At 44.7% G+C, this 13,631-nt stretch overlaps 1 protein-coding gene across 4 annotated transcripts in view; it reads right to left on the bottom strand.

The window, feature by feature from the left end:
• VPS16 (VPS16 core subunit of CORVET and HOPS complexes) overlaps positions 1-13,631 on the bottom strand; it is an 827,293-nt gene that overhangs the window by 274,540 nt on the left and 539,122 nt on the right. For all 4 annotated transcript variants that reach the window (XM_083153510.1, XM_083153511.1, XM_083153509.1 and 1 more), the window contains exon 19: positions 11,353-11,460. In XM_083153510.1, coding sequence (XP_083009636.1) covers positions 11,353-11,460 — 108 coding nt within the window. The remainder of the gene's footprint in view (positions 1-11,352; positions 11,461-13,631) is intronic.

The raw sequence follows: 13,631 nt of genomic DNA, 5'->3' as shown, positions 1-13,631 counted from the left end.
TCTGCGGATAATGTTTGTGTTCCCCCTGTAAATGTCAGTATATTCACATAGAAATACAAGATTTGTGTCCCCTGCAGGAGAAGCAGTCTGGAAGCCGAAGGGATGTGGACAGGAATAGAAAGATGGACAAGGAAAACCAGTGACTCTGAGAACATGCCAAACTGTCAGGACAGAGATAGCCCATGGCCTGACTTGTCTTGACAGGGAAGGTATGTGAAAAAAAATTAGTCCGAAATTACTAGTGTGCCCACAGACAGGTAAGACGACAGGATCATGCCTTACTTGTCTGGGGGAAAGAAACTGCAACGGCTGTTCCCACAGAGCCATCTCCACATCCCTCCTCCAGCAGGATCCTCTGCAGGTAATACAAAATTGGCTTTGTACAGTCCACTCTAGAAGCATTCTAGTTATTTATTTATTTATTTTTATATATATATATATATATATATATATATATATATATATGTTGACGTTTGTGTGTATAGATATGGCAGCCCAGAAGCACCCTTGAGTATGCAAATATATATATGAAAGGTTTAAGTCATGTGTGAACCTTCAGGGACTGATGGTACACCCCATAATCTCTTTTTGTAGTAGTAGAATCACTCTCAGAACTCTACCTCATTGGTCCCCATCGAAACATTGCTTGGCGGGCAGCCACAGGTTATGGTAATCCCACAAGGAGATCCTAGACCACAAATGCAAGTGATGTATCCACACCTGGAAAACTGCAGCAAAAGGACTTTGTTGACACCTGTTGTGAACTGTCATAACCATGAACCAGGAGATGTTGTTGTTGTTTCCCCTGCTTTGCCATATACAGGTTGCTTGATAGACCTTTGGAAAGGACCACCCCAGATCTTGTTGACCAGCACTACCTCAATAACAAAGTCGCAGAGAGAGAGATTCGGGTACGTTCGTCCTACTGCCAAAGGAACAGAAAACCAAAAGGTCCTTACACTCGAGGGCGAAAGAAAGAAATCGCTAAGAGGCACCATTTCGGGAGGACTGGAGAGCAGCTAAGGTCAAGCAACCTGTACAAGCTACAAAAGGGACTGTGACACACCCCACTGGTAACAGGTTGGAAGGATCACTAACAAAATTTTTCCTTTCTCAGTTTTCTCTATTGTTGTGGGTCCTATTCTTGTCTCCCCCCCACTATCCGTTACCGCCGTCGCACTGCTGCCAGGCATTGGACGGACGATACAGAGTTCTGAGAGTGTGTTACCCGTCCCAGTTTAGGTCAAGGTAGAATCTATAAACTTGACACATTACCCAGGACCGGATGTTTGATAGTGATAATACCATCATACTTAAAAGCATACCAAAAAGAGAGACAACAAAGAGTTCAAGGGTCTGTTGTCACAAACAATACCTACCAAAGGATGCCATATCTGAAAAACGTGTATATGTTGTAACCACCCCTGTTTTTATTTTTATCCCAAAACTGACCAAAAAATCCCTTCGTGACCCTGAGTAGATTGTTCGATAAATGCGGCCCATCGTTTATCCGTGATCCTGGATCGGCCAAGAGCAGATGGTTTACTCCCCTTATATGTTTATTTCATAGATCCCAATTTCTTTGTTAGGATTATGAATTTCTGTTTTGTCGTGTAAAATGTTTTGTATTGTAACAGTTTTATATTTACTGTTAAAGGGTGGACTGTGGAAGTCTAGTTACACACACGCCATTTTAGGATAGTATGGCCGCCATTTTGGTTCGCAGAGTTGCGCAAATAAAGTTTCCATACCCGAGTATGTGTGACAAAGTGGACCAGAAGAGTAGCCATACTATCACACATAAATTCATAATAACATACTTACACTAAATGAAATATAGTTAAAGGTTTAGAACGCCACACATAGCTTAGTTAGCCCTGCGCGCATCTGTCTGTATCATGTTTAGTACCGTTCCGTTCCGTTCATTGTGCGAAGTATTCCGGTCATTGCGAATATTTTGCAATATACACGGCCCGATAGTTATGGACATAATCCATATTCCAGGGACAGTTTCTGTTAAAAGTATGTAACAAAAGAATCTGGATGAAACTGGTTCTTATCACTGCTGACGCCGAAACCATCAAACAAAGGACTCTTAAAGTTCACTCCCCTGCACCTAGTCAAACCAGTTGTATCATCTTACCCCCAATCACAGTGGACCTGACATACGATCTCTGACCAATGGAACTGGCCTTTGACCTCCCCCTTCTGACCCTATAAGATAGGCAACCCAGAGCAGTCACAGTCACTTCGGCACATCTACCTTTCCCTGACTTTCCACCGGACTATAGTTCATCCCTGAACGATAGTGAGCTCTGACCGGACTGCGCTTCGCATATTTGATGAGACGGTAACGGTTGCATTAACGATATTTATTCTTATTATATTGTTGGCTGATTGTGTCTTGTATCTGTTTCCTTCCCCCTAGCAGAGCCTGATTATAGTATTTTATTGTTAGTCTATTGTATTACCTGTTAAACCTGTATTTTCTATTCCTGTAACCCCCTTTTGTCCATTAGGGACTTAAATACAACCTTTTTGCGGAGTTCTTATCTCCTTACTTCTATACTGTGGTTTGTGTCTGTTATTCGCATTTAGCGATAAAGGTATATTACGGACACTGTCCTTAAAGGTATATTCGCAGATTAGAGACAAAGTACTGCGAAGGGATCTCTTATTAAGGTATCGGTTCTTGGTGTATAACATACAATAAAAGGTACGCTACGCTGCGCTACGTTTTGTTCGCACGTAGTTAGGTATAAAGGGTAAGCAGGTTGCGGACACATTACGTAACCTGCTCTTTTCACTTATTGTATCTCTGGTCATATTTAATCGCCATTAACACTTGGATCAAAAGATCACAGGAGAATACATCTGTGTGAAATGCGTATAAATGACTGCTTTGGAAGTCCAGATTTCTGATCTAAAGCAGACCATTGAAACTGAGGGACTTTGCCAAATTAGAAGAAAGCTTCCGCCTCACGGTGGAAACTTTGGAGGATCAGGGGGTTTTAGCAATACATGAGGAGGGTGAGCCAGCTAGCTGGGTCACAGTCAGAGGGGGTAGTATGGGGAAGAAGAGGCAGGCCAGTGCTGACTTAACAATTCCCCAGACTAAACTACTGCAAATTTTACTTCAAAACTGGTGGGGTCGGATGAGACCAGTACCTCTAGCATCCAGGGGACTGGCACATCAGCCTTAGTGGAGGCTAGGGAACCAGGGACCACAAGACAGATGGTGGTGGTAGGGGATTCTATCATCCGTGAGGCAGATAGAGCAATCTGCTACCGGGACCGCGATGGTAGTACAGTCTGTTGTCTTCCGGGTTCTTGGGTACGGCACATTGCGGACCGGGTGGACAGATTACTGGGGGGGGGGGACTGGCCAAGACCCAGCAGTCATGGTGCATGTTGGCACAATTGACCAGGTTAGTGGCAGGTGGTGTGTCATTAAAAACAATTTAAGGGACTTAGGATGTAAGTTAAAAGCAAGGACATCCAAGGTAAGTGTCACGCGCTAGTCTAGGTAGACAAAGGGAACTCATGGAGCTTAATGCATGTCTAAAGGGATGGTGTAGGAGAGAGGGGTTCGGGTTCCTAGAGCACTGGTCAGACTTTTCAGACAGGTGACATCTATACAGCAGAGACGGATTGCACCTGAATGGAAAGGGGGCGGCAGTGCTGGGAGGCAGGATGGTGAGAAGGTTGGAGGAGTCTTTAAACTAGACATAGGAGGGAGAGATACAAATAGAAACTATGGGCCTGTAAGACAGAATAGTGAGGAACGGGCAAGCAAGAGAGCAGAGGTTGGATAAGGGGGGTTGGGGAGAAAAACTAGATTCAGTAAGAAATCAGTAACGCATCGAGATCACAACCAAACCGTAACGGAACAAAATAATAATAGACGTAAACTGAAATGCTTGCTGGCTAATGCAAGAAGCTTGGCAGGAAAAATCGGGGAACTGGAAACTGTGGCACAAGGAACGATTATGATATAATTAGTATAACAGAAACATGGTGTAGTGATCGCACAATTGGGCATTAAACATGGAGGGATATACTCTCTTCAGAAAAGACTGTGAAAATAGAAGAAATAACTTAACACTGTGTGAGAAGGAAATGAGCTCAGGGATAGATGAAGTTAAAAGGGAGGCTGTGTGGGCAGAGATAACTGAAAATAACAAAAAAAAATAATAATAACATTTTAATAGGGGTATTAGTGTTCATTCTAGAACCCGCTATCTTTGAAAACCCATGCAGTTCCTCTTCCCTGCCTGGGGTGTTGCTGTCTGCTGTAGTGCTTCTAACACAGTGTGGTCTGTATATCAGCACTGATATGCAACCCAGACCTGTACTAGAAACACCACAGCAGACAGTGACACCCCAGGCAGGAAACAGGAACTTGATAGGTTTTCAAAGATAGCGGGTGTTAGAATGAACACTAGGTATGCTAAAGACCGCCGAACACGAATGAAAGGGATGAGTCTATTTTTAACAGGGGCTGGCTGGCAACTTTTAGCCTGGGGGGCAAGTGCAGAGCACTGGCCCATAAGTAACAGTGCATCGTTAAATTTAGGTTTTGCGGTTTAAAAATATGTATTAATAAAAAAAAAAAAAAAAAAATAATAGGACACCACAGGCTGCTCCCCTGTATAATATCAGGACACCACAGGCTACTCCCCATCTTATAATAATAACAGGACAACAGAGGCTGTTCCCCCTGTATAATATCAGGACAACACAGGCTGCTCCCCTGTATAATAATAGTACCCCCACAGGCTGCTCCTCCTATATAATAATGGGCCCCCCACAGGCTGCTACTCCTGTATAATAAAAGTACACCACAGGCTGCTACTCCTGTATAATAATGGGACCCCCACAGGCTGCTACTCCTGTAAAATAAAAGTACACCACAGGCTGCTACTCCTGTATAATAAAAGTACACCACAGGCTGCTCCCCCTGTATAATAGGACACAACAGGCTGCTCCCCCTGTCTTATTATAATAACAGGACCCCACAGGCTTCTCCCCCAGGATAATAACAGGACCCCACATGCTGCTCCCCCTGTATAATAATAACAGGGCCTTCACAGGCTGCTCCTCCTGTATAATAATGGGACCCCCACAGGCTGCTACTCCTGTATAATAAAAGTACACCACAGGCTGCTCCCCCTGTATAATAGGACACAACAGGCTGCTCCCCCTGTCTTATAATCATAACAGGACCCCACAGGCTTCTCCCCCTGTATAATAACAGGACCCCACAGGCTGCTCCCGCTGTATAATAATAACAGGACCCCACAGGCTGCTCCCCCTGTATAATAATAACGGGACCCCCACAGGCTGCTCCCCCTGTATAAAAAAAACAGGACCCCCACAGGCTGCTCCCCCTGTATAAAAATAACGGGACCCCCACAGGCTGCTCCCCCTGTATAATAATAATGGGACCCCCACAGGCTGCTCCACCTGTATAATAATAATAATAACAGGACCCCCACAGACTGCTCCCCCTGTATATAATGGGACCCCCACAGGCTGCTCCCCCCTGTGTAATAATAACAGGACCCCCCACAGGCTGCTCCCCCTGTATATAACGGGACCCCACAGGCTGCTCCCCCCTGTGTAATAATAACAGGACAACCACAGGCTGCTCCCCCTATATAATAAAAATGCATCACAGGCTGCTCCCCCTTTATAATAACAGGACACAACAGGCTGCTCCCCCTGTATAACAGGACCCCCACAGGCTGCTCCCCTTGTATAATAATAATGGGACCCCCCACAGGCTGCTCCCCCTGTATAATAATAATAACTGGACCCCCACAGGCTGCTCCCCCTGTATAATTACTGAACCTTACAGGCTGCTCAGCCTGTACAGTCCCTCTCCCTCTTACCTTGATGCCAGATAAGTGAGGCAGGCTGCAGCATAGGGAAGAAAGTGTAACGCACAGGAAGGAAGTAGGTGGAACATACAGATTCTCTGTAGTGGCCTCCTGCACTAAACATGTCCCCAGTGCAGGAGGCCGGCGGCCATGTTTATGGAGACCACTCGGAAACTGGTCAGTCTGCAACAGCAGCCTCAGAACAATGGCGACCCGCACGCAAAACGATTCAGCGGCCCGGGGGGCACATGGCACCCTGCCCCCCAGCCCAGCCCGCCCCTGACTCTTAAACCAAATCAAAAAATCGTCAGATCAGGGGCAGGTACTAACTATGGGGGATTTTAACTTTCCAGCTATTGATTGGATAAATGAGACATGTAAGTCAACAAAAAGCAGTGGGTTCCTAAACTTACTCAATGATCAGTTTATTACACAAATGGTAGAAGCTCCAACTTGTAACGAGGCATTATTGGATTTAGTATTAACTAATAACATAGATTTAGTTTCAAATACCAAAGTAGTAGAACAGTGACCATAACATGGTTTCACTGGAAATCAACTTCTGTAAACTACAACATACAGGACCAGCTAAAATATTAGATTTCAAAAAAGCTAACTTCGAATTATTCAGGGAATCTTTAAAAGAAATTGAGTGGGAAGCGGTATTTGAGGGGAAGAATGCAGAGGAAATGTGGAAAATACCAAAAAATGTGCTAGAATCATTAACTAATAAATATATACTATCAGTCAATAAGGCTAAATTCAATAAAAAAAGTGAGGACAGCAATCAACAATAAAACAAGAGCATTTGGTACATGTGAGTTATCCGGGCTGCCGATTTGGTCCTTAAGTTTGGTTAACTTAAGGACACCCGACCGACGCGATGCCCACGATTTAGCTCCAAATCGGGGGCATCGCGTCGGTCGTGGCCGTTATAAGGGGCCGCGACGCGATGCCCACGATTTCCCATAGACAGTAATGTTAAAAGACGCGATGGACCCGATTTCCCATAGACAGCAATGTTAAAATAAAATTACAATGTGAAATTGGCCAATATGTTTTTAAAATAAATGTTTCATGGCCCCCCACCACCGTTAACGCCACCCCGCTATTGACGCCAACCCGAAGCGTGGCGAGCGCAGCGAGCCCGCGAGGGGCGGCGGTACGTGTCCTCCGACCTTTTCATGCCCTACTATCCACTAGGGCGTGGAGTGAGAATAGAATAGTGTGGCGAGCGCAGCGAGCCACCGAGCCCGAAGCGTGGCGAGCGCAGCGAGCCCCGCGAGGGGACGCGGACACCTGTGAAGCCCGCAAGGGCACGCGGATACCTGTGAAGGTGTCCGCGTCCCCTCGCTGCGCTCGCCACGCTTCGGGCTCGGTGGCTCGCTGCGCTCGCCACACTATTCTATTCTCGCTCCACGCCCTAGTGGATAGTAGGGCATGAAAAGGTCGGAGGATGCGTACCGCCGCCGCTCGCCACGCTTCGGGTTGGCGTCAATAGCGGGGTGGCGTTAACGGTGGTGGGGGGCCATGAAACATTTATTTTAAAAACATATTGGCCAATTTCACATTGTACTTTTATTTTAACATTGCTGTCTATGAGAAATCGGGTACATCGCGTCTTTTAACATTACTGTCTATGGGAAATCGTGTCGGAAATCGGGTCCATCGCGTCTTTTAACATTACTGTCTATGGGAAATCGTGGGCATCGCGTCGCGGCTCCTTATAACGGCCACGACCGACGCGATGCCCCCGATTTCGGGCGCGATGAAAAAATCGGCAGCCCGGATAACTCACAAGTACCGAGCATTTAAAGTTTATAAGGAAAACATGAATGAGGAGGCGTACAGCAATTACAACGAATTAAACAAAATTTGTAAAGGGGTAATCAAAGTAGCTAAAAGGGAAAATGAAGAGCACATATCCACTGAGAGCAAAACCAATCCCAAGAAGTTTTTCATATACATCAATAGTAAACGAATAAATAAAGAGAACATAGGCCCATTAACCAATATCAATTGGAAAAGCTTTACAAAGGATACAGGAAAAGCAGAACTTTTAAATGAGTTCTTATCAGTGTTTACTAGGGGAGAGCAGATAGTGGAATGTACAGGTACCACAAATGGGACGAACAAGCTAGATCTTAATATTGCTTTCACAACTGATGAGATAATATCACAGCTCAGCAAAATTAAAACAAACAAATCACCAGGCCCAGATGGGATTCATCCTATGGTACTAATGGAATTAAGGGAGGAATTAGAGACCCCTCTGCATTACGTTTTTGATAACTGAATTTCATCAGATAAGGTTCCAAAAAGACTGGAGAATATCACATGTAGTGCCAATATTCAAAAAAAAGAAAAAGGGATGAGCCCGCTAATTACAGACCTGTGAGCTTGAAGGAGTTGCAAGACAAAAGGGAAATGGGGGGGGGGGGGGGAGGGATATTTCACTGCTTTCTTACCAATTGTAAATAATTGTTGTTATTGTCACGTTTGTCCAGCTGCATGTTCTATGTTTATTGTAATATATTCCTCACTTATTTGAGGGATTTCTTAACACATACCTATTAAAAGTTAAATTTTAAATCAAATGCTTGTGCCCCACACAGGGAGACTTCTATATGTCCTCTCTTGGACATATTTCTTTCCATTTGTACTTACCCTCCTCCCAGGGAGCACCTCCTCAACCATACTATATATAAATTTGTTGTTTGGAGTTAGCCTTTTTCTCACTGAGGTCAGACTGTCCAGTACCCTAGAACCTATCCCTACCCCCCCCATTTCCCTTTTGTCTTGCAGACCTGTGAGCTTAACATCGATAGTGGGTAAATTATTTGAAGGACTTTTAAGGGAGGGTATCCAGAAATATTTAGATCTTCATAGTTTACTTAGTAGTAAACAGCATGGGTTTGTGAAAAATCGATTGTGCCAAACAAATTTACAAGGCTTCTATGAGGATGTCAGCAAAAACCTTGATTATGGAATCGCCTCAGACATGGTCTTCCTAGATTTTGCTAAAGCTTTCGATACAGTGCCACACAAGAGGTTGATAAATAAAATGGAGGAACTGGGATTAGGGGTAAGAATTAGAGTATGCTGGGGAGGGTTGGGGTGAGGGAGGAGGGTTTAGGTAGTACGGGTGGGCTAAAGGTAAGGCTGTAGCGGGTGGGGGAGGGGAAGGCTAGGGTTAGGTTAGGGCTAGGCACTGTGGTGTTGTGGGACCGATACTGTACAGGGCCTTCTAGGGGCACACTGACATACACACACTCACACATATACTGTACGGGGCCCACAGCAACCGAGAGGAATGCCGGGCCCCGGTCAAATTTTTGGGGTGTGGCTTAAGTGTGGGAGGTGTTGCCACCTCCCACACTTAGGCCATGCCCCCATAATGTTTAGAGCAGGGTGAAAGAAAACTCTAAAAACTCTAAACACAGCAGCACACACCTACAGTATTTGCTGTGCTGACAGCAGGCTGTCAGTGAGATGGTCATGTTGAGCCTGCTGGCAGCACATCACATGCTGTAGAAGTGTGTGCTGCTGTTGCCACCCGGGACGGACGAAGGGGGAAGAGAGGGGTCAGACCATGGCCCCTCCAGCAAGCCCAGGCCTGGGTAATTAGTATCTGCCCCCCCCACCCCCACACACTCTTGGCTGCCCTCACAGGGCCTAGGGCCCACTGGCATACATACACATACTGTAAAGGGTATAGGGACACACTGACACACACACACATGGCTTATGTAAATGAGGGCACGGCAAATGCAAACGAGGGTGGCGGCCCCGTTTTTGGTCATTGCGCCTCTGAATACATGCTGTGCACATTTTGTCAGATTGGGGGGACTCCCAACTGCCCCCCCCCCCGCAGCGGAACACTGCCGGCCATGGGAGGGACGTGGGAACATCCCCAAAAACCAGGACGTTCCCGCGTTTAGCGGGACAGTTGGAAGTTATGGCTTCACTATGATGATCAACAAGTCACAGGGGGTAACGTTCAGGGCTGCAGACATAAATCTCAGGATCGGCTGCTTTTACCATGGATAGCTTCAAGTGGCTTATGCATAAGTTGGTAGCCCCGAGAATCTCTTTGTTTTTATCACTGATGGAAAAACTACAAATATTGTTTACAAAGAAATTTTGATAATTGTGTACAATATTAGATGGCACTGGTATTTGTGAAATTAGTTCCGCTGAGCAATAACATAGCTGCACGAATGAAGTGGCGGGTAAACACTAGTAGGAAAATATGTTCATAAGCACATGTAAAATGAAGATACAATGCAAATTATTTGTGAATGTAACATAGGTTTAAGTATATGGATGGAATACACTGCATTCCTTCTGCACAGGGAAAGAGATGTTGGCTTTTTCCCAGCCTCATCATAGAAATATCAGTACAGAAATTACAGTATTATTTATTATCTTTTACATGGTGCCACAAAGGTTCCCTAGGACCTAGTAATGCACATAAACAGTGGCGTAAAAAATAAATTATGCCCCCCCCCCCCCCTTTAAGACCCCCTGCCCTGCCTTACCCCTCCTTGATGGTCTGTGGCTGGGACGCTGGGCTGCTGCTGCATATGCTGTAGCTGGGAGTCTGGACCTGCAGATTTAATAGCCTTTGTCCCGGCACTCATCCTGGCTCAGCCTACTTATGAAAAATGTCCCTCACAAAATGGCCACCCCCAACAGCAGATAATTTTTAAGGATGCTAGAAGAGGCCGCTGCGGGGTCTGCAGAGCTATGGTTACGCCACTGCACATAAACAAATGAGCAAGACAAGAACACTATGTTGAGGAGTATAAAAGCTAGAACCTCTCGTCTGAAAAATAGCTTCTTTCCTACCGCAGTGTGTGATTTTAACCTAAACTGTTAACACTGTTGTCTTCTGTTGTATCTCCTCTGGGACTAAGATTGAAATTTCGTTGTGTTGGCAACTATGTTGGTTGTTTTTTTACAATGACAATAAATTATCTTATCTTATCTTAAAGAATTCTGGACAAAAAAGCAAATGGGTATTGTGGACAGTCTATTGAGAACTTTTATACCTACTGTCAGAACCCATAAATGGGACCAAATTGTCCAATTATTTGATTTGTTGGTAACAGGGGACAGAATACTGCCTTATAAGCACTCTGTACACAATATAAGCATTCACTAGCTCTGATGTGCAGACAACCATGCAAATAGCAACAGTCATTGCTACAATGTCAATATGGAACATAAGCATTTTTGTGCCATGTTATTATAATACTGGGTGTATCATTAAAAGCTCACTATAAGATGCTCAAATAAAGCAGATGTTTACATTGTTTAATTAGAATTTCATAGCTAGAAACTTAAATTTCCCTTTTCCCACACCAAGGACTAATAAGCAAGACACTTAAAGAATACATTCTACATATAAATCTAAATAAGATTAGTAGTGTTTCAGAAATGAAGATAAATATTAAAATCATAATACCTTTTCTGTGTAATAGCTTGAGCGCACATGGAAGTTTCCAAGCTCCTGGTGATTATCATCTTGAATGTATAGATCCTTTAGGGTTTCGGACTCTTGGTGTTTGCAGAACTGTCAAAACAGATACTGTATTAAATAATACTGTTTAGAGTTTGAATCAATCTTTGCCGATATTTACATCTGGTGAAGATAGTGGTTGTCAGTATTCCATTCCACCGAACACAGAAGGGATTCGCTTATGCAGATTCTACTTTATTGAAAGTCGGAACTGCATTGTCGTAAGCGTCCGCTGCATTGTCAAATCTGCAGTGACGCAGAGTTTCTGACTGACATTGAAAAATTTAAAGTGCGATGCTAGTCGCATATGTTAGTAAATATGCGCTGGCATCGCTGCGGTGGCACTGTGAGGGGCGGCGATGTATTTGAATACATGCTGCCCTGGGTGCTGTGTGTAGGGGATAGTGTGTGACTGCTGTGTGTGTGAGAGTGTCAGTGACTGGGAGCTGTGTGGGTGACTGCCTTGTGTATTTCAGGGACTGGGTGCTGGAGCAGGAGGATCGGGAGCAAAGGGAGGAATTGCTGCTCTTCACCGTGGCATCTTGGCATCTCTGCAACTGGCATTCTTTTTCCACCAGATGGACACTCGCCCCGGTGGAAGTGCCTGGAGTGGATGTCGGCACATAGGTCGACTATCCGCAAAGCATTGTTGAAGGGATCCAGCGACCAACCGTTCCCTAGACATTTTATACAGGCAAAGCATAATTTGTCATCGCTTAAATATAGGATGATTGACCACATCAGCATCGATTCGGGGAGGTAATCGTGGTCTCCAATTACTTTAATGTGAAGCCAGATGGATTGCCAAGTTAGGCACTCTAGCACCTAATGGGCTCAATGAGCACTCAGGCATCAATGTCCTACTTTAGATATATGAGAATTATGGCACTAATATAATCCTGTAACTGTTAACATTATCCACTCTGTAGCATGTATTCAATGCTCCTATGTCGCCGTAAATAACGGTGAGTGTGCATGTTTTTTGGAGAGTAGTGAACTTTCCTCTCATATTTTGTGCTTCCCTGTATTCAACTCTGTTGCTTCATGCGAATAAGAGGCGGCACTCAAATGGATTGTTTAGCGGTGTATTAATAAATGCATAAAAGCTTAAGGTGATCCTTTAGACTGACAACGTTTCAAGACCTGTGCGGTCTTTTCATCAGGTCAGGTATCAAATACATAGCATGTGAGCTGTGCAAAAGCATTGAACAAACAGTTTCTTACCTCTCTAGTGAGACAATAAATAGACAGTTTTACAGCGTGCAGGAGCGATGTCGTGCCTCTGAGACTTCCGGGAGGCCGGTCTCCCAGGGCCGCCCCGTGGGAGTTACCTTAGTGACGTCATGGTAGACAGGGCATCACGCTGCAGTGTACAGAGAACATTATTAGTGCAAAAAACAGTGTGACACTGCAAATCAACTTGAACTGTGCTTGGATAGTGAATAACATTGTACACATTATGTAGAGTGACATAACGCTGTGAAAAAAAGTAAAACATTTTTAAAACGCTAACGGCAGAGTATAGAGTATATATCACATACCAGGCTTATTCATAACTTTTAGGAGAGACCACACTCCAAAGGGGGTCAGGGTCATTGTCCGATCTTAGTGTAGTATGTGTCATATATGATCACTACTTGTTGGTTACGGACGCCGGGGTCCGCAGTTCTCACATACGATCCCGTTGTCTGTGATTGACGGCCTGATCGTGGCTCGATTGTATGCTGATCCAGTCTATGCTTAAGACATGACCCTGGTCCTTTATTACTAGGTCTGAATTCGCAAGAGCTTGGCGGTATTTATTTCCCTATGGTAGGGGGCTAATGTTATTATAGAAAAATGTTCCAGTGAACTTTTCATTCATCCCATGTGGTACCAGTGTGTTCAACGTATGGATCCACTTAGACTCGCATTGGGACAATTTTCTTTGGCGATCACCCCCTCTTGGAGTTTGAGGTACGTGATCTATGATCTTGCAGCGCAAGCTAGCAAGTGAATGTCCCATGTTTTTAAAGTGTTTTGCAATGGGTTGTTCCATTGCTTTAGAATCTTTTCCCTCCAATGTAGCTCGAATTGATGAGCGATGCTGCGCCATCCTGGTCCTGAGATCCCTGGTGGTTTGTCCCACGTATATCAGGCCGCACGGACATATAATGATTTATATCATAGTACAAGTTAATGTTTGTCTTATTTTGTGCTTCATTCCCGAATGCGGATTTTTGACG

Source organism: Crinia signifera, chromosome 7, assembly GCF_055691185.1.
Source record: "Crinia signifera chromosome 7, ASM5569118v1, whole genome shotgun sequence".
In the NCBI taxonomy this organism is placed as follows: Eukaryota; Metazoa; Chordata; class Amphibia; order Anura; family Myobatrachidae; genus Crinia; species Crinia signifera.
This window is presented reverse-complemented; position numbering and strand designations above follow the sequence as displayed.